Source organism: Electrophorus electricus, chromosome 20 (genome assembly GCF_013358815.1).
Source record: "Electrophorus electricus isolate fEleEle1 chromosome 20, fEleEle1.pri, whole genome shotgun sequence".
Lineage (NCBI taxonomy): Eukaryota > Metazoa > Chordata > Actinopteri > Gymnotiformes > Gymnotidae > Electrophorus > Electrophorus electricus.
Window position 1 is genome coordinate 8,331,690 of NC_049554.1, and position 27,547 is coordinate 8,359,236.

The 27,547-nt window shown below is 35.4% G+C and overlaps 1 protein-coding gene across 9 annotated transcripts; it reads left to right on the forward strand.

Annotated features, from left to right (window-relative positions):
• Window positions 1–12,543: 12,543 nt before the first annotated feature.
• arfgap1 (ADP-ribosylation factor GTPase activating protein 1) lies at window positions 12,544–26,663 on the forward strand. 9 transcript variants are annotated; one of them, XM_027001985.2, is made up of 15 exons: window positions 12,544–12,777; window positions 13,253–13,345; window positions 13,919–13,983; window positions 14,073–14,182; window positions 14,412–14,583; window positions 14,727–14,827; window positions 16,585–16,671; window positions 18,165–18,267; window positions 18,393–18,449; window positions 19,422–19,454; window positions 20,224–20,253; window positions 22,552–22,608; window positions 23,815–23,874; window positions 24,367–24,443; window positions 24,851–26,663. In XM_027001985.2, the coding sequence occupies exons 3-15, from the start codon at window positions 13,924–13,926 to the stop codon at window positions 25,176–25,178; spliced, it is 1,275 nt and encodes a 424-aa protein (XP_026857786.2). In that variant the 5' UTR covers window positions 12,544–12,777; window positions 13,253–13,345; window positions 13,919–13,923; the 3' UTR covers window positions 25,179–26,663. The 9 variants fall into 9 exon arrangements, with proteins under 9 accessions (XP_026857786.2, XP_026857789.2, XP_026857787.2 ...); XM_027001988.2 differs by having other exon boundaries at window positions 24,373–24,443; XM_027001986.2 differs by having other exon boundaries at window positions 13,312–13,345.
• Window positions 26,664–27,547: the final 884 nt, after the last annotated feature.

Here is a 27,547-nt window from a genome sequence, read left to right on the forward strand (position 1 = left end):
TTTTGCAGCGCTACGGTCTATAACTTTAACACCGTCTACGTTAATAAAAGAACTATAGAGGCGGGATTGGGTAGACGTATTTCGGAAACGCCCAGTAATGCTACGTAAATGACGTTGATGTCATGCAGGACTGCCTGGTGATGGCGTGTGCGGGATAATTTCATTGCAACTCCAGAGCACTTTTCTCATATACGTCGATAAACGTCGCTTAAAAAGGAAGTACGGGAGAAAGACACCCAAAAACGTAACTCACTCACTGAACAAAAACATACACACAATATGACAAAAAAAAAAAAAAAAAAAAAAGTTTGTAGGCTCATTTTCTTTGCTGAATGCTAGCATCACGCTTGTGGCTTCTGGCGAACTGGTGCATAACGTGGAGATGGTGGCTCCTCAGCGTACCCTAATCCAAGCTTGCTATCTTTTGAATCTGATGAGCAGCCAAGCACAAACTCCATGGACATCCTGAGCTCACAGCCGAACATCAGAAGCCAGTGAAACTGGCTAATTCCTTACTGGTTGGCTAGGGGGCACTCACTCCATCATAAACTGAAATGTGACCAATGTATTACAAAGTCCAAAAGCTATTACCCAGCATGAATGCTGAACCTCAGCCCTCAGGGATCCATTTATGTGACACTGTATTCAGCTCCTCCTGGTGGCTTCACCCACAAAATATCAAGGTGAATTTGACCTGACAGCACGCCCTGCCCTGGGGATCTTCCAGAGCTGGTGGCTTCCAGAAGACCAATGCAACAGTGACCTCTATTTGTTCAATAGTGTAGAAAAAGAAGAAAAGCAGAAGGAGATCCAAAACTACTGGGGAAAATGGGTTAGCCTAAGTTAACCTAAAGACAGACACAGACACAAGGAGGGTAACACATTTCTAAAATGCTAATTTAGCCAAAAAAGGAGCATGACTTATTGAGCCACGCACAATTTAACCAAACAATAACACATTAAGAACATTACTTCCTATCTTGTCCTTAATGCAGAACTGTTCTCAAAAATACTGAAAGTATATGTAACCAAATGGAGGAGCTCACCCACTACCGAGAGTGACATAGCTCCAAATATCCTGAAGAAATCTATAAATCATTTAAAGCACATGGGCATTGGTAGTTCAGTGGTTAAGGTACTCAACAATCGGAAGGTTGCCAGTTCAAGCACCACCACTGGCAAGTTGCCACTGCCCATGAGCATGGCCTTTGGATAAAAGTGTCATCTGAATGCCATAAATGTAAAGCCTTTAAGGCGAAACAATTCAGAGAAAACAAAAACTATCCAAAACAGAAACAAGGCATACCCAGTGAGGGAAAACACCAAGGTATAGATATTTTACCCCACAGTTAGATTCAGATTTGACTTTATTTGACATTTGTAAGTATTAAAAATATATACACTGCAATTGTGGCGCTTGCTCATAAACACATGAAAAGTAAAAGAAACAAATGCAAACATTAAACTTCACTACATATACACACAACAAGCCACTGACCATGTCAAGGCATTTGAAATTCATTAAAAAAAACTATTGTGTAGACTTGCAATTCTCAATTTAATCAACATATATCATTTCCCTGAATACAGCAGAATAAAGTTCTCCATTGCTGGATGGTATCTATCTGCAGCACCAATAATCATCTCTGCCACACATAACTCTGTCCAGAGCTTTCCGACCAGAGCAATTCAAATTCCCATAACAAACTAATATAGAATACATTCATTTATTAACATACACCTTTCCAAGATCTTAAGGGTCAGTCCCAATTTCTTTAAAATCCTCAAAAAATACTAACTCCTTTGAGCTTTCATAATTGATTAATTAAAATCCATGTGAAAAGCAGCGACACACACAAGGGGGCATGTTACATTTTAATTTGCCATGAGAGGGAAATGAATGAAACCTCAATTCCTAAAAACCTAAAATAGTCCACTGCAAGCTGCTCTTCATTTAAACAAGGCATTATATTCTCTCATTGTGATTACTACACACAACACTAAAACTCCCCTTGTAATAGAGTGAATGGGCCTTTCCCTCAACAGTAGACAATGGCTTTGATGTTATAAACACCTAATGCATGGACCTATCCGTATTAAAATAGCTATAGCAAATAAAGCCAACACCAACAAATCAATCCTTCCCAAAATGGAGGACCGGTCACTGCTAAATGAGATGTTTGATATAGAAGCACTGAAGCACATTTCACTAAAAAGCACACTGATTCGACACAGTGCTTGCATCACAGTTACTTGTGACTAATCATGTGACTAACGACATTCAAAGCATCAAATGTCACTGATACACATATATCTTGCAAGCTGTAAGATGATGGAAAAGATGGTTGTCTTTTTTACTTAAAAATTGGGAATATAGAACAAAGAAAGCAACAAAGACGAAGAAACATTCAAATGTTTCAGAACATTTCATCTCATTACCATAAATGTAATTTATGCTGGGGAAATGTCCCCACCACCTCCTGAAACGCCTGGTTTTGTACCTACCAATTTTTTTAAACTCTGAAAATAATTTATATATGTTATATTGTAATAATATTAAAATATTTTATAGGTGTGTGCACTTGGTTTAAAAATGAGCTTGGAGAGGGGTAGGGCTGGAACACCAGACCTCACTTTTGAGCCTTTTGGGGGTGTTGTGGGCTTAATTCAGCGAAACACAGACAAAGGGAGGTGGCTACCTGATGATCTCTGTGAAGAGCTCAGAATGTTCTGGTTTTTGGTATGAATTTAGTGGGCTGGGCGCTATGTGAGGCTCTAATGGTTTGGCACATGATATTTGACATCTTATCCTGTGTATAATTGCAATAATATATTTAATACAGCTTGCTTTAGGTAATAAAATGAAGCATATTATCTTCCTAATGACAGAATTAGAAAATATTTGTGCTTATATTTTGTCCCATGATGACAAAATAATAAATGTGGCACAATTTACATTTCGTGAAACAAATCAAAATAAATACAACATAATTGTATTATAAAAATATTTTAAAGCATAGAGCTGATACTTATTGTATTGTTATAGGTTTGATGAACGTGGCTGAATTCAGTGAAAGTGTGTACCCTAGAACTTAAATGATTCGCAAATTTGATGGCAGCTGAATTGAATGCAACACCTTGTCCGCATTCTCGCCCATGCTCTTTACCTCCCAATAATATTTTATACTTTTGCAGTAGTATAAATATTTTTACACTGCTGCACACAATTATTTAGAAAATGCATTTATTGGAGCACTTTACAGTGATTACTAAACATCACTGATGATCATCATTAGATCTTTTATTTTATGAAATATCAAATCAATGGAGCTAGTGAATCTTAGTTTGCTTGGAGTTCAACTTATGACTGCAATAATTTCTGCTAACCACGAGGTGGCCCTCTATCTTGGTGTTGACTTGTTGTCTTAACTTGCCCAGTCTAACTCTCTGGACTGCACACCTACAGACTTTATGCAATTTATCTTAATACAGATTATAGAACAAACTCCACTGTCTTTGCCAGTGGACCAATTGTTATCAGTCTCTGGGAGTTTGCAGAAAGTGTGAATTATCCTCCTTATGGTCTAGATGAATGGCAGAATTAGACAGCCCTTTGGCCATATGGACTTTCTCTGGAATTTGCATATTAATGAATCTGCGAGTCCACCAAATATCAGGGATTTGACCCATCCTTATTTCCTTATCAATAGGAAAAGGGAAGAAACTATTTACAGAAACTGCAAAAGTAAAAGGGGAACCTATGCATACACATTAAGACCAGACAGAAAGATTAAAACATGTGTCATTATTTAAATAACATCCACAAGGAACCTACACCACCACTATTATACATGCTCTCAGTAAAGTCTGTTAAACTGCTAGAGGGATCACTTTACTGAAGCACCTGTTCCAGTACACAGACTGAAATGCATTTGTTTTCTCAGGCAACCCTCAAATCCCAAACAGACAATGAAATTTACACCAACTCTTGTTTTTGGCTTCATCAATAGATGCATACCGTCAGTCACCACTCATGCGAAGATTTAAAATTTTCCTCAAAAGCCATGGATGAACAAATCCTCCTCTTACTGAGAGCATGGAACCCTGCTTTTAGATTGGGTAACTAAGTAATGTACAGCTCATCTAGGACCAAACTGACAAGGGGATTCATGAAAGCCCCATACATATTGTGGACTGGGAACAGTTTCAATAATTCTGCATGCACACACCCATCCTCAAGTGCTTTTTCAGAAGTACCACTGACAACCTCCTGCATCACAACATCGTTGCCTGGTACAGATAGTGCTCCATCTCAAACAGGAAATCACTGCAGGGGGTGGTGAAGACCAGCTCATTATTGGGTGGTGAAGACCAGCATGTTACTGGGTTTCCCATCTGGACGTAGGCTGCAGAGCATCCGGGCCAAGTCCTTTAGACTTACAAATGGTTTCTTCCCACAGGCAGTCAAACTGCTGAGAATATTTTCAGAACAGAACTTCAACATGTCAATTGTAGCAATTGTAGCACTGACTGCTGGAGATATTATATCATGTTCCTCATTCAGCATGTCATGGTGAGAAGGAATGACAAAGCTTTCTTTGACTTTGACTAAAGACCCTCTTGGGCTACATTTTACTGGATAAATATTCAATAGCACCTGATGTTGTGATATATGTTTGGGTGTTTTAAATGTCCAGATTCCAGATCAGACTTCACACTTAATGGTATCCTGAGAATCCAAACTAATATATAATGTTATATAATAAGGATTACTTCCACAAGAACAACAAAATACTTTGTGTCAGAGTTAATATGCATACTTTTTTTGTATTAGAGTTAATATGCATACTTCTAGTATTCTAGTATATAGATTAAAGGTAGTCATAGCCATTTCCTTGATAGCTAGTATTTTTAATAATCCCATGCCTGTGCAATGAACAACCCAAATTCAACTTCCTGTGATTCTGGACATGATAATTATGTACACATGTGATCTAATGTGTTCAAAAGTTTGATTTTAACATAAATCTGTTTGTGAATGTGCCATGTATGTGTGTTAAAACATTCATGATGAAATAGTATAGCAGGACCACTCAACAAAATTCTAAAGTAATTTCTAGAAAATCAGCATAAACATTACAGAAATAATATTTGCAAAGCCAAATTGCTGCTACAGTGCAGTGCAATCAGAGAAGTGTGAATAAGAAAAGAAAAAGAACAGAATGGTATAGAATGCATGGAAGTAATTCCTTTTGATCCATCAGATCAACTAAAATAAGCAAATGTATATCAGAGGAACATGAGTTCTTACAGCTAGAGAAGGGCAAACAAAATACTGTACTCTTAGCTGTGTCTATTTTCTATATTTCAATACATTTTCTGGTGTATATCACTGATCACACAGGAAACGTTTGAGAAATTATTTTGTCCGACTGCCAGTATATATATTTTTTTCTAATCATGTGCATAATCTTGCTTTACATAAATTTGAGCCTGCATGCAGCAAATTTCCTTTCAGGTGTAAACGTATCACTGGAGGGGATGTGGTTTTCTGCAAAACTGCTTTGCTGATTTGTGCTTATTTAAAAACATGGTGCTTACTTCCTGCAACAAAACCTCTACACCCAACCTTAGCTACTTGCTTTCTTTTAAGGTTTAATCTTGGATTTCAAATATTTTTATTGTTAATACATAACCTTAAGTGTAGGTTGTATAGGTGCATTTTACAAATCATTCATTTCAAGATGGCTAATAATTGTAGTGTGAGCCAGACTAATGGTAAGTAATTCGCTGGTGTCTTTCTGCATAACTGTATTGCTTAGCACAAGAGTCACACAAAATTTATTTTAAGAAGATTTTTTGTATTTTAAAGATTGTAACCTAATGGATGATCCAGCTCAACTGTAATGTAGATAAAATGTGATTATCTAGGTTTTAGTGTTTTCTGTGGTTCCAAAGAACTCTGGGCCGTCCTTGGACTGGTCAGTGGAGTGCTCGTCTTTTCTCTGTGCTGGAATATTCTCTGCTGTGTCCAAAAACACTGGACAGGTAAGACATAATAATGTTGAGGAAAATATTAATTTTCACAAAATGTAGGCTAATTCTGACTTTTCTCATGATTAATTTAATTCTTCTTACTTTATCACCAGATTCACGATAAAAGTAGGCTAATCACCTACTTTTGTTTTCTTTTCAACCCTCCTTTATCCTCATAGATTTCCTTTCATTTATAAGTTTTTCAACTTTAAAAAATGAATATATGAAAATCCATTTTGTAATTATAGCCTTCATTTGGTATTTACACACTATTCAAAATGGCACTTGATTACTAACAGTCTGGTGTTGTGTGATATTCTTCCTGTTTCGACTTTACATACTTGTACCCAATGCTTCATTGCCTGACAAAGTAGAAACAGGAGGATTATCCTGCAAATGCAGCAATAACAATCTCTCTAACAACTATATTAGGTGCAGCTGCTTTATGTTATGAACTATACCAATCTGGGCAGGGTTTACAAAAAGCATTGTGACACAGTGGTAGAAAGTATTTCCTTAATTTAAGATGATCTTACCACTTCAGTGCTTTTGGGAAACCTGGCACTGATGCCATACAAAATTCATCAGCAGTCAGTTTTTTACCCCAGGGTAACTGATTATACAAAGGGCACATGGCATGATGCAGATACAATGACAATTATATGATAATGACATGGTTGTTGGTGTTGTGGAGTAGTCCACAACCCTATACATTTTCAGTCAGCAGCAGCTGTGGTCAAAAAAATGACCAAAGATGGATAATATAACTTGTAGTCTTTAACTGAACACCTACAAGAGCTACATAGAGGATATTTTAATAAGGTTGGTATAAATATATAAATACATCCATTCACTGGTATGAAATAATGACTGCCACTTTTGTTTTGTGCTCTTAGTTATAAACAGTATCACAACATAAATTCTAAAAGTAACAAGGCATAAATATCACTTTTTAAATTACAATGCTAACCAGGATCACTGTTATCCTTGTTTTTTTTGTTTTGTTTTGTTTTTTTAAACATTTTTGTGAGATTGCTGTAATGATGGTCAAGAAGGGTCTGTAGCTTCTGTTAGTTTTTATTTCATATCAGCCAATTTTCATTCATTTCATAAGTCAACTTTATGTCTAAAATTTTAAATTATTAATGCTTTTTTTAAAATGAAATTCTCTTAATTCTTTTATTTCTCCTTAGCCAAAGGGAAGGCTTTTCTTCCTCGTTTCAGGAGGAGGTATGTGCTAATGTAAAAATGAATAATATAAAACAGCTATAGACTACTACATGCACTATTCATTCAGTTCTTTGGTTTGTTTTTATTAATCAGTCTAGCAGTAAGTCATTCACTGTTTCCTCACACAAAAAAATTAAAACACCATCATAGATGCAAACAAGAAAAACATAATAAGGTGACTTTTTTTAACAAATGTAATTCTTTGTAAAATGAGCTAGTGTGATCATCTGGGATAATTCCACCAATTAATGGGCAATTCAACAGATAAAATACATTTGCAATGTTAAGTTTATTTTCTCTCACTCAAAAATATATTAGGCTATAAGCAGAATTTTAGCTCATTAAGTAATATTACTGAACTGAAATGGAAGAGATCACACCCTGGCAGTCATTTGACTATATTAGAACATTTATATTTTTTACATTAAATGCAAGAGTTATAGTTCTAGTGCCTCTATAGATACAGTAATTATTTAAATTTATGTTATCTATTATCTATACTTCCAAAATAATTTTATTTATTAATACAAAGATAACCAGAAATACATATGGAATCTACTGGCACAGACCAGTCACTATTCTAGACTCTGGAAAATAAAATATATTTAGTATGCAGCACATCCAATACAATTTGAACAGAACATTTGTGTAAAAATAGTACAGGTCAATTATGTCTTCACAAGTTAGAATTCAATATCTTGCATTAAGCCATTCAAGACCTGCTATAGATAGTGTTTTTTTTTTTTATTTCAATGTTGAAATGCCTCTTTTGTTTCAAAAGAAAATAATGGCAATACCACAAAACTTACATATTTGAAACCTTGACTCAGCTCGCTGTCATCATTGCTGGATGCACTGCAGCAGTTTCTAAACAAACACAGGAACATATTCAGAAATGTTTGTTCAATGTGCCATAGTGTTCAAGTCTAAAATATGCATCCATGTGTTTGTTTGCTCACAATGGTAGAAAAAAGCTTTCCTTTTGTAAGAAAAAAAGCTTTACTGCTGTAGTATAAAATTAGGCGCAATGATAACTTATCTGTGAAAAACAGATAGAATATTTGAGCTACACTACTACAGCATATAGTTTTGTAATTCTACATATTTGTTTTAAATACTCATCAGTAGTGACATCATTATGCTGGGAAAGGAATGTTAACACATTTTACATAAATACAAAACTTCTTTAAACTTCTTTGCTATTCATTTTGTTCTTATTTTTATCACTTGGTACGGTACAAGTCTGAAACGGGATTTGGAGGACAACCCTATCTATGGCAACATCACTTACACACAAGCCAGTAAGTCCATTAGATAGAATGTATGTGGGGGGGAGTGGATAAGTGGTTGTGTTTATGTATATAATAAGAAACTGAATATAAAATCTATTTTGAAATATAAAAGCTTTTTTGTGATTTACTCAACTTCAGAACATCATAAGGATGAAGAATGTCCTTCACAGGTATGATTGACAAAAATACTGTAATATGTCCAACTATAAACTTAGCTAAAAATAATTATAACTATTAATATAAATAATATTCCCTGTTTTTGTGGGTGAGTCCTGTCTAAAGATTTAGAGCAAACCAAGAATTGCGAATGCATGATGCATCATAGATTAAAAAAAAAAAAGAGAGAGATAATCAGATGAAGACAAGTAGATTCCATAGGTCTCTGTCAGCATTAAGCATTATGGTTGCCTGTCTTTGTTTAGACGACCACCAATGGAAGAGAATGTTATGCCAATTTGACCCTGAAAGTTCCTGAATCAGCTTCAAATCGGAATTCTCCAGTTTCACAAATACAGTACTCAGATGTGAAGGCAGTTTCTGATGCCACCGCAGAGCAAGAAGATAACACAATGGACAAGGACACATGCTCACTTTTGTCAGACCTCTATGCATCAGTGGACACAGAACATATTAAAAGGAAGAAAGAGGACAACAATGAGGCCTATGCCAACCACGTCTGAAGGATTTCCCTTTAATTTCAGAACAAATGTGGTCATACTCTGTCTGAAAGAACATGACTGCAACGTCAAATAATAAATATTATGACAAACAACAAAACATACAGTTTTGAGCTGTTAAGCCTGGTTTTTTTTTTTTTTTTTTTTGAGTACTACACTTTCAATTTAAGAAATGATGATCAACTGCAACTTAAACTGAGACCATACTTCAGTACAAGAACTGAACTTGAATTACAGTAGATTAAATTCATTGTACATTTAATTTTTTTTACTTTTTTAATTTTAATCAAATTATTGTTATTGTCAAGAAGACAAAGTTCTGGTTTGGGAGGGTAAATATTCTTTGTATACTCTGCTAAAAGTAGAACCAAAAGGAAATCAATGGCTGAAATTAATTTTTACCATGGATCTCTCCACTGTTCCAAATATTTTACTGTGTGCACAGCACTTCATGGAAGACTGCTTCAAAAACTGTACAGTTCAATGCTGGATATTCTCTTACTCCTGAGGGAAGTTCCATCTTTGTGTGGCCCAATAGGATTTTCAGGCTTACAACTTGTAAGTGTGCACTATTGTTTGTGGATATGTGACATTTAAAGCTACTGTGAGTGCTTAAGTGTGGAGCTACTGGCTGTAGATAAGCCATAGTGCTTAGCTGTAGGCTACTCAGCTAATGAGGTTAAACTGACAACTAACCTTACTGTGTTATAATGGATTTGCTAATTAGTTGCAATGGATTTGTGATTATAGACTGTAATGTTACGTAGCTAGCCAGTTAGTTATTCAGTTAAATAGCTAAGATCCTAATGCCCCTGATATTTTGTATTATGACACATGTATTATGCCTGCAGAGAACTGACTGTGTGGTCATGGAACAGAAAACAGCTTAGAAACCACTGGACTTCTAATGATTTCTAACATTTCAAACACAACAGTGTTTACAGCTGCTCAGAAAGGCCTGTCTGCAGACAGCAGTAAAACATGTAGGGACAGAACCCTCTCTGGCAGATGACCAATCAGAACAGCAGAACAGCTTACTAATCATCAAAGCAGAATCAGGAGAGGTTGCTTAAAGACACAGGGGCTCTAACAGAGTGTTTAAGACAGAGGGTGAAAAGAGGGGTACATTATGAGAAAAAAATGTGTTTCTGGAACATTGAAGCATATAAATCTATTCTCCAAAAATACAATTATGAACTTTGAAAATGAGCATAATAGGTCCCCTTTAACTCAACCACAGGTGGTTTTCATCCCAGTTTAAGGTCAGGGGACTGGGATGGCCATGCAAAAGTTTTATTATATTATCAGAGAAACACTTTTGTATGGATTTGGAAATACATTTTTGGACCATCGTTCTGATCAACATCCAGCCACAACCTAGTTGTAGCTTCTAGGTAGATGCAGCCAGATTTTATTTTGGTACTTGAATGATGGTATGTATTCTGATGAGATTTCCAGGGTCTTTCAAACCAAAACAGCCCCACAACAAACCCACCTTGGACTTTTTGTTGCCAAAAGGTTCTATTTCTGTCTCATCTGAATATGGAACCTGATTTCAGTCAAAATACAGGATACACTTCTTTCAGGCAAGTTCATAAAAGTTTTAAACTTCTTAATTATTGTCCTAAAAGTGGAGATGGCCATTGTCAGGCAAGTAGCCTTACTTAATCATTGATCAATAACAAAGGGGGTTTGGCCTGGGTGTCCACTCATTTTTATACCTCAGTAAAACAGGAAGTCAAATGAGAAACTCTAAGGGTCTGAATCTCTACTCTTCAGATGATGCAATCCACATCTCAATACACAGTTTATGATAAGAAACAAAAATGGTACAGTTAAACAGGTAATAATCTGATACACTTTGTTGCATGATTGAGGCCTATTATTCATTTTAGCATTGATGCATTATGTTTCAGTTTAGCATGCACTGATGTGTTTTCTGTAAGGAAAAACTATTTCAAAACATTTCTTCACTGAGTTTATTTTGTCTGAAAAAATGGCACCTTAATTCTCTCACAAAATCTTATCCCACATATATATTGTCCCCCTCTCTGTATTGCATTATTTTTGGCATGTACTGGTTTGATGTGTAGAGAGTGAATATGGAAAGGTGATAGGATAGTTGCGGGAGGTGATCTGTTGCTAAACATGACAGTGTCTGAAAGGTAGTTTGTAAGGTGAACATAGTGAAGTGGCATGTTGAGGCAGTCCATCAGCCAGTTCACAAGGCCATCACTTACCTGCATCAGTTTGATTTTCTTCTCCATCAGATTGAGCTGAATAGTATAAAACATGCTGTCAACTGCTGTGGGGTCTGATTGGTGATTGTTAGCAGAGGGGGCTGATGAGAAAACTGGTAGTCAAACCTGTTGAAGAACTGCAGTCTCATTTCTCGCTTCCACTCCTACCCCTGCAGATTAATTGTATCCTGTTATTTACCTCATTCCTCTCCAAACAGTTGTTAACTCACTTTCTCTTAGCTCTACTACTTTGCTTTTGTATTTTAGTCTCCCCTCTTTTATTTTTTATCTATCATACTGGTGGCTAGATCATCAATGCCAAGCCTGCAGTTGTAATAGAACACATCCCAGTCTGTGGTCTCAAAACATGCCTGGAGGTTCTTGCAGACTCTTGTGTCCATCCTCGTCACATTAGTGGTTGCAGACTGATATGTTATGCAGGTATAAGTTATCATATGCAAAATGGTATTCGATTACTTATGTGAAAATGTTTCAAGCAACCTTCTGACTACAAGTCAAGTACCTTAACAACTGAGCTACCACTGCCCCTAATATGTTTACCCTCAGCACGTCAATGTCTGGCTTCTATGAGTACAGTCAAAGCCCTCAGATGAATACAATCTCCTGAAAGGCATCAACAGGGAAAAAACCCGTGGTCTTTGGTTTACAAGACAAACACCTTGCCACTTGCCCATCATGCCTATGAGCAAATATTTCATATTTTTGTGCAAGCATTTTATATTTATGCGCAAGTGTTTCATAGGTATGCAAAAATGTCCTGTTTTCTCTGGAAACCTTTTAATCATTCCCCGTGATTTAAAGATGTGACAGCTAGTTCATTCTAAAATGTCGATGCGCTACATTAAGACAACAAATCAATAAACATTTCCACGTTTTGTCTGCAAAAACTACACAAATCATCCTCTAAGGAATAATACTGAAGAAAAAAAGTATTTCTTTCGCTTCGAAGCGAGCTATTTATACGAACGCACCACCCTCTTAGTAATGACGTTGAAGGGTTCTCCCAAAATGCCTTGCATTGCCAACGTAGCAAACCAAACCATCCTTACGTCTGGGAAGTCATGGATCATGGCTTCTTAGGGCCAAAAAGTACTCTATGCTAAGGTTGGAGTGAATGAAAAGCAGTTTAGCACATAAGCAGTAAACCACAGCTGCTGGTCTAGCGAGATTGTGATCAGAACATTTGTTTCACTTCACGATTATCAAATACAAGCTAGTAATATCACAGAGAACGGTCACAGAGAGCTAACTAGCTAGCTTAACGTTGGCATTCCTGGTCAGGTACGTGTATTTTAATATAGCTAGCTAACTAGTCGAGGTCGGGTAGCGAACCTGTTTTCTTTGTATTTTAACATGGCATAATTTATCTGACAGAGCTAGGTTAGGTAACTAACTAGTTACGTGATTATTTTGGTTTGAAATGCTAATGCTTAGTATCTCTAGACTTAAACCTTTCCTTGCCACTGTCAGCTAGCTGGCTTGCTTGCAAAGGTTAGCATATGTTTTGTTTTGTTTTTTCTCTTGCATAGGCCAGTTTGATCAGTGGATGCTATTCTGTTTTTTTTTTTATTTATTTATTTTTTTTTTAATCTCCTGTCTGATGTGAATTGTTAGCTATTTTGAAGTAAGTTAGCTGATGTTTCCTCATGTTTAGATCTCTGGATCAGCTAACCGGAATTGATGTTTCTAGCTTAGTTGGATAATTAGACAGGTTAGATAGCAATGAATTGCATACATTTTTGACATTTTGTTTCAGTCCATAGACAAAACCGGCAACAATAGGATACATTTCTTTGGCTTCGAATTCTTCCACAGGTGGATCGTAGGTACCGAATCTTTTATTGAAGACGTAAGTTAAACCCACGCTCTTTATTCACTATGTCGTACTGCGTAAATCCCTTTATCAATTAATACATATAACACATTAGTTTTTCCATTATACCGAATGACGACGACAGCTTCTTAGCTAACAGTTAGCTAATTGTATTTGCGAGTTTGATACAGATATTAAATGGCATCAAGGAAACCAAGATGTCGTAGCTATGATGCCAGTGGCTAGATAATAATATTGTCAGACATTGAAATCGTGAAGGAAGTACGTAAACTGAAACCCAGGGCTTTGCTGGCTATCTACATTTTTGCTCATGGAAGTCCTTCATGCTTTCTAGCTAGAATTTTCATTAGAAAGTGTTGCATAAGTTTGGAAAAGTACATTCTTTATTGAAGGAGTTAATCATTGTGGGACTTAGCTAATGTGTGTTTGTTGAATCCCTTTTATAATTTTTATCCACTGTTTTTATAAGTAAAATGTTTACCATTTTTAGTAAGAGCGGATACAAAGAGGAGAAAAAAGATTTTACAGAGAGATGTGTTAACCTGCTTCATTTTAGAGAGACATCTGTTCACTCGCTTCACTTTACAGACAAAATGGCCAGTCCTCGGACAAGACGCGTTCTGAAGGAAGTTAGAACCCATAATGGAAATAATGTGTGTTAATTCATTTTATCTGTTACTATTATTACATGCACCTATCATGGAAGCACCTTTGTCAAATGATGATTTCTGCTCTGTTTTAGGTTTGTTTTGAGTGTGGTGCGTTCAATCCCCAATGGGTGAGTGTCACCTACGGGATATGGATTTGCCTGGAATGCTCTGGAAAACACAGGGGTCTTGGGGTCCACCTAAGGCAAGTTTATTTACTCACAAAAACTACTTTGCATTTTAGCCAGTGTAATACGCAAGGTTTCCAAAAAAAACCCCAATGTTTTCAAAGATTCTTCATCAGCTGTGAAAGTACTTCAAAGTGCTTTATATACATGTGTATGTATTTGTGCACCGTCTGTATTGCTTTATTTATTTATTTTTATTTTCATAGTCTGTGAACTTTTATTGATTATCCCCCCATTTATTTATAGCTTTGTGCGATCTGTTTCAATGGACAAATGGAAGGATATAGAACTAGAAAAGATGAAGGTTGGGGGAAATGAAAAATTTCAGTTATTTTTGGAACTCCAGGATGACTATGATTCCAACTGGACCTTACAAGAAAAATACAACAGCAAGGCTGCTGCTCTTTTTAGAGACAAGGTATGTTCTTGTGTAGATGTACTCATTCAGGCAAGGTAGGTACTTGTGTAGCTGTACTCATACAGACAGACCTTCTCATTAAAAAAATATTTCTTATATGTAAAAGCATTGTACAACATTTAGGTCTGAATTTTATGCTTTAGGTGGCTACTCTAGCAGAGGGAAAAGAATGGTCAATTGAAAACTCACCTGCTAAGGACTGGACTCCTTCTGAGCCAAGGACTGGGCTGTCTACTGCTCATCGGCAAGTCAATCATTATATTTACTGGGTAGTGTTTCAGAACTGTTTTTATGCTACAGTACATTTAAAAGAAAACAGTCTAACATTAGCTACTAAAAGCATCAAGAAACTATTTAAATTTACTGGGAACCATAGTTTGGTTTACTCACAGACAAGATTTAAGTAAGCTCATGCAAAGAGATCTCAAGTGAAACTGAACCCATATTTCACACAGACATTGTACTGTCTTCTTGCATAGTTTAATTCTTTCTTTTGTTGACTACAAGAGAGTGCTGGGTCTGGATCAGGTTCAGCAATAAAGCTCGTCTGATTTTTTGTTTTTAAAATGTATCCATGTTCTAGCTGTTTGTGTTATCTTATAAGTTAAGAGGCATAAAGACTGCTGGGTGCCAGCAGTGACATTTGAAAATGGCCGAGTGAAATCACGGTCACTCCACTTTAGTGTTGTTGTTTAGATGTGTCAGTAGTTATGTCACAGGTATGCTAGTATATGTGCTTTCTAGTGGTTAATACCCAGTATCTTAGGAAGGGCACATTCTGTCTCTTGCCCTTCAGTTTTTCAAACTGGTAATCTAGTTATATCTGTACTTGATCTTTTTGAGCCCCATACAGAAAATGAAATCCTAGGTTTAATTAATCAATCAGTTAGTGTGGTGGAAATTATCCTGGACAGGTCAGAGAAACAATGTAATGATTGCAGGGACTGCTGTGCTATGAACTGACTCGGAGGCAAGGGTAAAAAAGAAAAATAAAGTTTATTCAAAGATTCATCCTAAGGGTGTCTCAGTTACACACACAAGGATGTGTAAGGGACAGGCACTTGGCATGTGTAAGGGAGAGGGTCACTTCCACCCTTTCTCAGCTCACCTTTATACTGTTCATGCAAATCAGGAGAGAAAAAGGAATAACTCCCTACTAGGAGTTTTGTCCTTCTGCACCTATTTTTCCAGTACCAGCATCAAGAAAGTGGATGGGTCAGAGAGAGAAGATGAAGTGCCTGTAACATTTTAATTTACCTCACAAACTGTTCAAAAGATTGGAAAATGTATAGTTAAATCATTATCCAAAGTAACCAAAAGTGCACACCAAGAATTTTAAGGTCCTTCACTGACATTGTTTTCTCATGAGAGGAATTGTGAATGGGGGGGAAAAAGATCATAAACTGGTGATTGGCTAGACTTTTATAGTTTGGTAGTTCAGAATTTAAAAGGGTAGTTCCATACAACTAGAACTCTAGTTTGTCCAACTGTGTTAACCATACAACAGTAAGGAAAAACTAAACCCTTGATCAGTTCACTCTGGTATTCAGTATTGCTTGTTATATTGGCAGTTAACTTGGTCTGTTAACTGTAATACCGTTTTGAGTTATATTAGAATTGATTTATTACTAAGATCCATTTTATTACAGCTTATCATTCACTGGTTTTTCATCTAATTATATCCTGTTTTACTAGAACAAAAGCTCTGCCAAAGGTTGGACCATCAACACTGTAAACTAGGCTAATGGGTAATTATTTTTTAAAAATCAGGTTCATCAAGTGCATCTGCCACTGAATGTAGATACCAGTGAATATTTCAGAAGTTTCAAAAACAATTACAGACCATTACATGAGGTGCTGAAAAATGGCTAAAAATGTTGGTCAAATGCTTTAGTTTTGTGTGTACTTTATTTATTTAATTGCTTTGATTACTGCAAAATGTTGAAATATTAAAGTGCATCATAACTGCAAAATTTACCATCATGTGGAAAAATGTTGCAGAAGCACAGCTGGTCTAGGGCAGCATTCTTCAAACACTGACCTGGCATTTGAGGACTGGATCAGTGATGATGTCAACTCTTACCAAAGGTGTGTTTGATGATTTTGTACATAGAATCTATAGGATCCTCCAAGCATGCACTTTAACAGATGAAGTTATGTTCTTTATTACAGTCTACTGCTCTGGAAAAAATTAAGAGACTGCACTCTTTTGTTTTATGAACTGCTGATGATGTTTGTCAAATTCCAAATAAAATTGTTTAGGTGTTGCTTTGCCCCAGGACTCCTATTGGTATAGGATAGAGAACTTGCCCAGACATGAATTGAAATATGTTCCCCCAAAAGAGAAGCAATGTTGTTACATCATAGCTTTGCCCTGCTTTGCCCTGCTCCTATATTTACCTGACACACAGCATTTAGCATACAATTGAGGGTTAAGGGCCTGTGGTGAGACTTGAACTGGCAGCCTTCTGATTACTAGTCAAGTACCGTAACCACTGAGCTAACGCTGCCCATTATCTTTTCCCATTATTTCGCATTATTTTTTGTAGGACATTTCATGCCACAGTTGTTGAGTGATGTTTGAATGAGCTGGCAGTTATCCCAGTGAGTGGAGAGTCATTTTTGCCCTCTGCCAGTCTGTAGCTTTGTTGTCTCTGATGTCTATTGTTTGACCTTGTCCTTATGAGCTGCCAACTTTGAAATTAAGAATGGAAGCTACCTGATGCTCACTATATCCATCTGCTAATAAAGCCAGGATTAAAACCTTCTTTTCCTCATTCAAGACTTTTCTTTTATACACTTTTGGCATAGTCAATAGTTATTTTTATATTCTGATTACTTTTTAGGTACTGCTAGCACTGTTGTTGCCATCCAGCTAGTCCTAATGCAAGGGGATAGTGATGGCCACAGCAGTGATTTTTACACTTTTCCTTGCTAAATAAGATTTGATTTAATTTATTGATTATTCATATTGAGGTTTACCTGAGTTGGAAATCAAGAGATTGGAGTGGAATGGCTGCTCTTAATTTGGAGTGGTCTGTTAATTTTTTCCATCGTAGTATACAAGATTACACATATTCTATAGGTGTACCTATAGGCTGCCAGTCTCTCTCAGTTGTACTAAGAAGGTAGATGATAGTAACTTTTTTTTTTCTTTCCAATGGCCTTTTTCATGAATGAATAATTCGTTTTTGAAACAAATAATTATGGCTGCTTGTTTTCTGTTTTGGGTAAACGGATATATATATATATATATATATATATATATATATATATATATATATATATATACACACACACACACACACACACACGTACACACGTACAAATACTTGCCCTTTGGGTTACAAGGTCCATCATGAAAGAGGCCAATAAAGGTACACACACAGGGTACAATAATCATGCCAGCAGTGGTAAATTAAAACATATAATTGACTGTCTGGCAGCCTATACAATTAACTGTGGCAGCTATAGAGTAAGTGCACCTAATGAAGTGATGACTCAGGCAAAGGATGTGCTAGAGTTTATGATGAAATTGTGAGTTCCTATTTCATAGTAATTGAGTTGATCTACTTCTGCAGTGGAAGTAGCCAAGGAAATCGATATGTGGGCTTTGGTAACACGCCTAATGTTCCAAAGAAGGAAGAAGATTTCATTAACAATGCAATGTCCTCCATCTACTCGGTATGATATCATCCTCTACTTTAGAAAAGGGCTTCTTCTTTAAAATGCTAACTTAAGCACAAAGCTTATTCATCAATAATCAATAGATCATCAATATATTTCTGTTTTGTTTTTTTTTCTATTAGGGCTGGAATAGTTTCACAGTTGGAGCAAGCAAGTTTGCAGCTGTCGCAAAAGACAACGTAAGTGTGACTTTTATTAGTATGTAAACTGATTCATATATACCTGTATTTGACTTACTTTTAGTGGTTGGCCATTATGGGTTTTCCAGAACTGATAGTAATTTTTAGAGAGTGGTATAGCTGATGACCAATATTAGACTGATTACCATGACATAAGCAGAAGTATTAAGCCTGAACATGCCATCGGTTGGGAACTAACAGTAGACCAATTGTTCAGCACACATTAAAAATATATGCTGCACTAATTTGCATTCCTGATTCATAGCTACAAGAAATTGCATTGCCTGTCTTCTCATTGGTTGCTGTCGATATCCCAAAAAAGTAAAATATTGGCTCAGTAAATATACTGGCTGATATATTAGCTGACCATTATTTGCCTATAAAAGCACTACTTAACTATTGAATTTTTTATCTGCCTGGAATTAAAGCTGGAAGGGTATCTTCACAACTAAGCTACCCCTTTAAATAGGCATATTGAAAACAGGTCCTGCATTTAATATTAATATTTTAAAAGAAGAGCGTAAGATTAGGGATGTCATACATTACAAAATTATGAGCACAGATAAAACGAAATTTTAAGTAGCATGTAGGAAAATATTGTGTAATGTTTGCCAGTCATTTTCATGTGTGTACCCACTGGGGTTTATATAATTTATACTGTTATTTTAAAAAAATAAGTAAAGGTTGGGGTAGTGGTAGCTCAGTGGTTAAGGTGCTTGAGTAGTAAGGTTCCCAGTTCAAACCCCACTCCTGCCAAATTGCCACTGTTGGGCCCCTATGCAATGCCCTTACTCCTCAATTTCTTGATGTGTATTCAATCATAATTGGAAGTTGCTTTGGACAAAAGCATCATGTAAATTTAAAATCTTCCATCAAATGTTAATTTATCTTTTGCATATATGAAGCATGAGCATTTCAGTTAAAATGAAAACATTTTTTTGTTCTGTTTGTTTATCTTCTTTCCTGAAACAGACAGCAAAACTTGCCAGCCAAGCATCTTTGAAGGTGAGTTTTACACTAACATAAAAGCATTGAATGCAGTGCATTTCCTCACCTTTCGCAACAATGCAGTTGTTTAGTGATTGTATTATTTAAATGTATAATTGATTTACTTGTCATCTGTATTTTAGTCATGAATAGTAAGCACTTATTATTGATTGTTGTGGCATTTGTCTCTAAACTCTTAGGTAATTGAAGCCATTTCTTGTTCAGATTCATTATAAGAAATCTCAGTAAATGGGTACTGAGATTTATCTCAACATACAATTGTTTGAATACAGTTTGATCATATCAGTCAAAGTGTTTTGTCTTGTTACAGAACACCACTTTAAGGATTGTTTAAATTGATAGTTTTTTGTTTTTTTTTTATATATCCTTGCTAAAAGGGAATGACTCAAATAAGGATCCACAACGTACAGCTTTAGTAACTCTGAAAATCTAATATTGGAGTGTTTGCTAAAATGTACTACAGTCACTCATATAATTTGTACGTTGAAATTATAAGACTTCTGAAGATTAAAGATTGTTCAATGGCTTAAACAGACCTAGAACAAGTATAACAGTTTTATTTTTCCTCAAAACCTATTTAAAATGATGCAGTGTTTTATATAATCTATGGTCTTGAGTATATTGAGGCTTGAAAGGCAAACCTATAACTCTGATTAGTTTATCTTATAAACTAATTGACTAATATTGTAAGACAATATTTCAGTATTTGATGAAGTGTGAATTTTTGTTGCATACTTTACATCCAACTGCTTACTCTGGATAAAAGTTAAGAGGCTATAAGCCACCCCCTGAGCCGGTAAAACTATAAAACTTGCCTGACTCATTTGCTTTGTAATATTGTCTTTGTTTGTTGTAGCTGCTCCATTTGCGTTTACTTGTATCATTAATTGTGCAGTATTTATTTGCGCTTCATTCACAGAGCATTTTGATTCATTATGTTTATTTTGGTGTATCCCTGAATGTGCATGATGTTCCAGGTAATATATCGGTGAATTCTATGGCTGCAAACTGAACATCTGAACGTTGAGTTTTGACCATCATGACTGGTCATGTGATAATGTTTGATGTGTGGGTGTTTCTGAAAATTTGAACTTCTCAAGTTTGAAACCATCCTCTCACTTTTTTTAAAAAATAAGCTGCATCCAATAAGATTTAATGTAAAATGGCTAGTGGAAACTGGTAGGAAACAGCCCTATGCAGACTTATACAATTTTAGTTATAATATAGTGCTAATTAAGACCATATTAAACATTTAACATTTGAGATGCTTATTGTGGAAGGAAACCTTCACAGTCAAGGCACATACATCTACCAAGTTAGTACCAGTTCCAAATACCACATAATGGTGGATGATTTTCTTGATTAATTTGGTTAGTCAGAATTAATGTTTAAATATGATTTTTAAAATGTGATGATCAAGATTATTAAAACAAAAACAAACACACATAATGAAGAAAATGGGCAGCAGTTTGCAGAGCAAAGAGCTCGTAGAAAGCAAAGATATAAATCAAAAATGGATATAGCTACAACTAAATGTTAAAAAAAAATACATTGTATTACACATTTTCTTGTACTTACACAATTTTAAATCTGTTAGGGATATTTAAAATAAGCAATTTCTTTTCAGTACTGACTGCTATATATTGTGCTGGATATTATTTTTGCGCATCCAATGTTCATTCTAATGAAAAACAAAACCTTACTTCAAACTATCCTTTTCAAGCCACATAATGTAAGGACTAAACTAAATGTAATCCTAATTGAGAATTATCCATTGTAGTGAACAAATTTGAGGTGTGGTTTTTTATTTATTTATTTTTGTTATTTTTTTTTTTTTTCCTCCAGTATTACCCAACTATAATCCCAAGTACTGGTACTAGTTCTGCTATTCGGTTTCAGTCAGCACCCAACCTTAGTGAATGCTCTGTTTGTGAGGGTTTTTTCTCCCTCACTTGACCCCATTTAAGACACTACCAGTGTTTTTCAACCTTATCTCTACCATGCAGCAAATGGACAGTTACTTCAGACAATAATTTAGATTCATTTCTCAAAATATTTATAATGGAAGTATAAGGGGAGCTGTTGGCAAATCCCTACAACTGCCCTCCTTTGATTGTGTTGTCACAGGCATTTTCTGTTTTTTTCAGGGAAGTATAATTCCAGGGAAGTCCTACATTTTATTTATTTATTGATTGATTGATTGATTGATTGATTGATTGATTGTATTTATTGTATTTGGTTATCGACTATACCCTAAAGATGCAGTAGATCATGACAAGGGGCAGTAATCATCCAAAAGCAAATGTCAAGAAAATATGCTAAAGCTTATCTTGTGCTGGGGTTCACATTAAATATGGTATGAGATGAGGAGAGAGAGAGAGAGCATTGTTTACTTTATGCCTGAAAACTCAGTATGGCAGTATGAGACCCAACAGATTAAGAAGACACTTGGACATTACACCCCAGCCATGTTAATAAACCACTTGAGCCATGTTATTGTTTTAGCAAAGTGATTGCATATTTTATTATATTTCTCTCTCTCTCTCTCTTTTAGTTAGTTATATTTTGTCTAATTTCTTCTTATTTTTCTCTCCCAATTTAATCATTATGCCTATTTCCTTTTCAAACTCCTTTCGCTGCAGTTTTCCTTATCCAAAGGGGAGCATGATGGAAAACGTTTGAGAACCACTGCAGTAGATAAAGATTAGGTTGAAAAATGCTGGAATATTTAAGCACTCTCATTAGCATGGCTTTGTACCTTATTAATACAGTGGCTGTGATTGGTGGCATTGAGCCCCACATGTATGATGGAAGGATTTGCTTGTCTTTCTGAATGGCTGTTAAGAGTATTGGGTATACATCTTTATACCCATAAAGTTTATATTCTGTTGGATAGAGCACAGGTAAAGATTGTTTAGTAAAGTGATTTTGGTGCAACCATTCACGCCACAATTGCTAAATCACTCATTGTCTCCTGTCTTTGTTCTCTACAAGGAAATGGACCACATCTTGACAAATCCCCTTAAACAATTTCTCATTTTATGTGTGTTCATATCATCTTGAAACATATTCTTCCTTTTCTACTCTTAACTAGGCTGCTGAATTAGGCCAAACATTAAATGAAAATGTAGTCAAACCAACTCAAGAAAAGGTAACTAATGTTTACAGTTGGCACTTCTTTGGTGGTGGGTTGTATGTCAACCTAGTCACAATGCTTGTAGGCCAGAAGGATGTTCTGTTTAGATTTTTTTTAATGCTGTCTTATATTTACATTAGATCAGAAAAGGAAATGTAGAGATAATGTAAATATCTATTGAAACAAACTTTACCATTAAAAATGTTGTATGAAATAATGCATTATACCAGGAGTTCCACGAACATTATTCATTAGAAGTAATTACTAATCTTATTATTTGACTAAAGGTATGTGGAAATGCAATCAAATGATATTGAGCAAATTTTCACACTGCAAAATTGCTTTTCATTCTGTTGCACTCTCTGAATAGTATGGGTGTAATGGTTTGTTCTTGCTTTGGTTTTGGGCCATGGTTTGGTTTCAGAACTCCTTTTTCTTCAAATCAATAGGTACACTAGTCTCTATAATGTGGCCAGTGTTGAGTGTTTTAAAAGGGGTCATTATCTTGGAAATGTTCCAATGGTGATTGAATATGGGCCAAGCTTTAGTTACTAATGTACTGTTTATTTTGTTCTTTTTTTAAAAAATAGCAGTTTCTTTTCTTCCATGGGTAAAAGGTTATGACTTTAAAAGGGAAATGCTTGCATGATAATGATAACTGCAGTAAGTCCAGCTAGTGGAGCTGTCTCTACTATTTGCCTGAAATAATTGCCTTATAATAAACACAGGATTTTGTAATAAGCTGAGTTAAGTAACAACTTTCATAAATGCAGTCCATATCTTGAAATATTTTAGAATCTATTTTCAGCCAGGTATAACAGCTATTCTGAAGGAACATATAGTCTTCAGAGTACTGGCCATAGTTATTTTTGAAATGGCTTTTAAAAAAAACTTTTTTTTTTTTTTTTAAACTCTAAGCTTTTCAATTAAAATATAATTTCTATAGATCTCTAGAATTGTAGACTTAGACTCTCTTTAGGTTTTCAGACTCAACAATTTGATTGACCATTAGATTTTCACTACCTGTTTTACACCAATATGTACTTTCTTACTAGTAAAATAAAAACACTCATCACACGTGTATAGTATAGAAATTGTGTCCAAAACCATTGCTGCAATTCTAAACCGTTACATGCCTTCTGAACATGTATAACTGTTTGCATATGCTGTTGTCCAGACAACTGCTCAAATTCACTATTAACATTGATCTGACTTATTTAGGTAAAAGATGGAAAGTTATTTGATGAAATGGCAGTGAGCATCACAGGTTTTGCCTCTAAGGTATGACATAAGCTGTTGCTGCACTAATCCACTGCTGACTTCCTCTGAGCAAGACACGAGGTGTCCAGGTGTAGTAGCAAATCAGAAGTTACAGACCCAAGTCAATGACTGATGCAAATTAAACAATCGCCTATGTGTTCTCTCAGAGGAGGAGGTTTTGGGCAAACAGTCGCTCTTTTGAAAGTTAATGTGCATTTTTTGTCCATTTCTTTGTGCTGCTATTGTAATTATAATGGTGAGTATATCAAAAATATATAGTTTATAGTGATTTAGTTTGAATGACAATGTTATGAGAAGCTTTTCTCAGATTGATTTAAGCAGCTCTGAAGATTTTGCATTTTTCATTATACACTGTGATGTGTAGTTTTCATTTACATACAAGACAATTATAATCACTAACATCCATCTGAGGAACTACTGTAGTGTGCTGCATTTTTGTGTTTACTTATAAAACACATTTAAAAATACTTAAAATTACTGTGCTATGTCCAGCTGCAGGATACTGGAACAAAAGGCTGGAAGGACATGAGCTCTTTCTTTACTGGGAAACCAGGGGACCCTGCAGATGGGTAATGATGATGGGAGATAATCTTTTGGAAAGTGATGTGTTTTGCAGTAAAAAAAATGAATAACTGGCAGAACCTGTGGTCCTTATTTTGAATAAATAGTTAAATTAATGACCTGTTAAAAACCTTGGTAAAGCACATGTCCCATTGCATAATTAGCCCCATAGTACATATAGAATCAATGCCCTATACACCTCTTACAAGGTCTGCATTAGACATGATTATGGATATTAAAGACCTGCAAATTATTCGTTAATTTCATGGTGCTTCAGTCTCTCCATGAATGTTTTCATTGTATTCAATTTCTGTATATTACAATCATGAAAATTAGACATGAATAAAAAAAAAAAAAAAAAGGATTTTAACAAAAAACTAAAATGAAAAAAGTTAACATTTGTGTCTGCCACTAGGTCTACAGGTGGTGAAGGCTATCAGAACATGGATTCGTCAAGTGGTTATCAAGAGAGTGAGGGTGCCAGTCAGAAGTTCTGGGACACCTTTGGAAGTAAGCCCAAGTCCCCCAGCAGTGACAGCTGGACCATTGCTGACAACTCGGCTGAAAAGAAGAGCTCAGACAGCTGGGATAACTGGGGATCTGAGGCCCAATCTAACAACAAACATAGCACTGGAGATAGCTGGGAAGCCTGGGACAACAACTGGGAAAGTGCTGGAGAGAAGAAAACCAAGAAAAGCCCTACTAAACCTGAGGAGGATTTGTGGGACAATGCTGACTGGTAGAAGGCCCCAGTTTCCAAATGACTTGCAATGGACTAATTGTGGCAATTGCCCCATTACCCTGGAGGTTGGGTATAGTCTGTGTTGTCAGATGTGTTTTTGAGTAACTTTTAGTTTGAAATATATTGCAGAAATTCTAATGTGAATGCTTTCTCCACATATATTATTCAACATTGTTTTTGCTGAGTTCAGGGTGAGATTGTAATTGATGTTGAATTTCCGAACTTATTCTGAGTCAGTTTCTGCACGATACTAATTTAGACTCTGTGTATTTGCTGTGCAACACACTGTATTGATTGAGATCTCTAGGTTTATATTTTGACATATCATGTTGATGCATCCAGACCTTTGATAAGGACCTATGTGTTTTTCAGTAGCATTCCATTATTTTAGCCCTGCACTTATGTTTTAGTTCTGCTTGTTTGCCTTGGAGGGGGACACTTTTGTCAAGTTTCTGCATGAAAAAGCATAAGCCCTTTTCACTGTCACTTTTTTGTTCTTAGTTTATAATGTGAGAGGAGTCATTAAGCAGTAGTTTGTTGCATGTTAAATAGAGAGAATTAGGCTATAATTTTTGCTCAATTTTCCTAAATTCAAGTAATTTACATTTAATAAATGAATAGCATCACATGAGTTCAAAAGAGTGAAAGGCATTTTGATTTTTTTTTTTTCTAATGTTCTTTGATGATCTAGCACATATAGCTAAATTTTCTTAGTTTGAGCATTTCACTGAAAAGGTTCTTATTGCTGTCCATTATATACCTACCACATTCTGGAATCCATGTCTATCTTCTAGGTAGGAGATTTTAATCTTAGTAAATCTTTATTTAATAAACCTTAAAAGATTTACTTCCTCAAGAAGGCTTATTGTAGCATTCTACACATTTTAATTTGTTTCAGATCACAACCCATCATACTTGAGTTCATTGACACTAAACTTCCCCTGCCTTTTTGGGGTGTGGACACTTATATTCCAACAGTCCTGAATGGTCACACAAGCATAAACCTTTTTAAAAATCCACTGCAGAATATATAAATTGATATAATCAAATAAACAGCACAGCATATCCACAGTGTTTTTAATGGGACATGCCCAGATCATTTCCCCTCATAGGGTAGTTTTTTAGTGATGCTTGAATCCAGTGCAGCTTGGCTCTGAATGGCTCCATGCACTCCATTTTTGAATAAGCACTCGGCTTTTGGGTAGTCTTGCCGAATGTCCAAGGCAGTACTCTCTACTAATCCAAGTTATCTTTTCCTGTTTGCAAATAATTATAGGACTGAATCAGTGTTGAGAGATTTCTATTGTGCTTTTCTTTTTTTGAGTCTCAGAAGCACTGTGCTTCTGATGTGTGGTACATCTTCTGTATATACTATATTCTTTTGTTTGAAACCTGTTCCATGCCTTAACACATTTTAATGCTCACACAAAAACAATGTGACCAATGTTGAAAATAAATGAATAAATAGTGTGTGTATATATATGTATATGTGTGTGTTTTTATATATATATATATATATATAAAAAATGTGTGTATATATATACAATGTGTGTGTTAAACATTCATTAAATGATTGGTAGCTGACATTTGTTTACCTTTTCAGTGTTATTTACGAAAAAAAGGTATAATTTTCCATAGTGTTTTATCACGTGATGGTTTATAAAAATGTTTCAGATAACTTCACAATGTTCAGGCATAATATTGAAGAAAAGTATAAATGGTTCTTATACTTCTGAATTGTTGCAGTTAGACTCTTGGAGGTTACTAAACTATTGTGACATCTAGTATGATTGATCGATTGCTCTCTGTGTAAAAGTGCTGACATATATCCTGTTCTCTTTTGACTGATTCAGAACAAACAAGAGATTACTTTCATGTAATACTTAATTTTTTTTAAACGTTTAATGACATTTTCTATTAAGTGACATGTCTCTCTATCCCAATGTGGATAAATATTTTTCCTTTACTCTCAAATCTATATTTGCTTTGACTTTGCATTCTATATGCCATCTATGTCAAGCAAATACAGAGTTGAGGGTAAAGGGGATAATATTTTTCCACGTGTGCCATATCCCTTTTTCCTTACTTGTGAAAAACTGCTGCTTGTTGTGCAGTCAGGTTTTCTGAGGGGGTTTGAATTACATTAATAAATAAATACATATCTAAAACCTTTAAAGTCGTTTTAAAGATATTCTAAAATTAATTTACACTGAATGAATAACACGAGATAATCATTACCTTGGATTCTACAAGAATAATCTCAAAATTAAGAAATGCTTCTTCTTTGCTAATGCGTTATTCCCGGTGCATAAGTGCGTAAAAAACCCTCTTAGCATACTGAAGTGACATTAAAAGCAACCTATAGCAAAG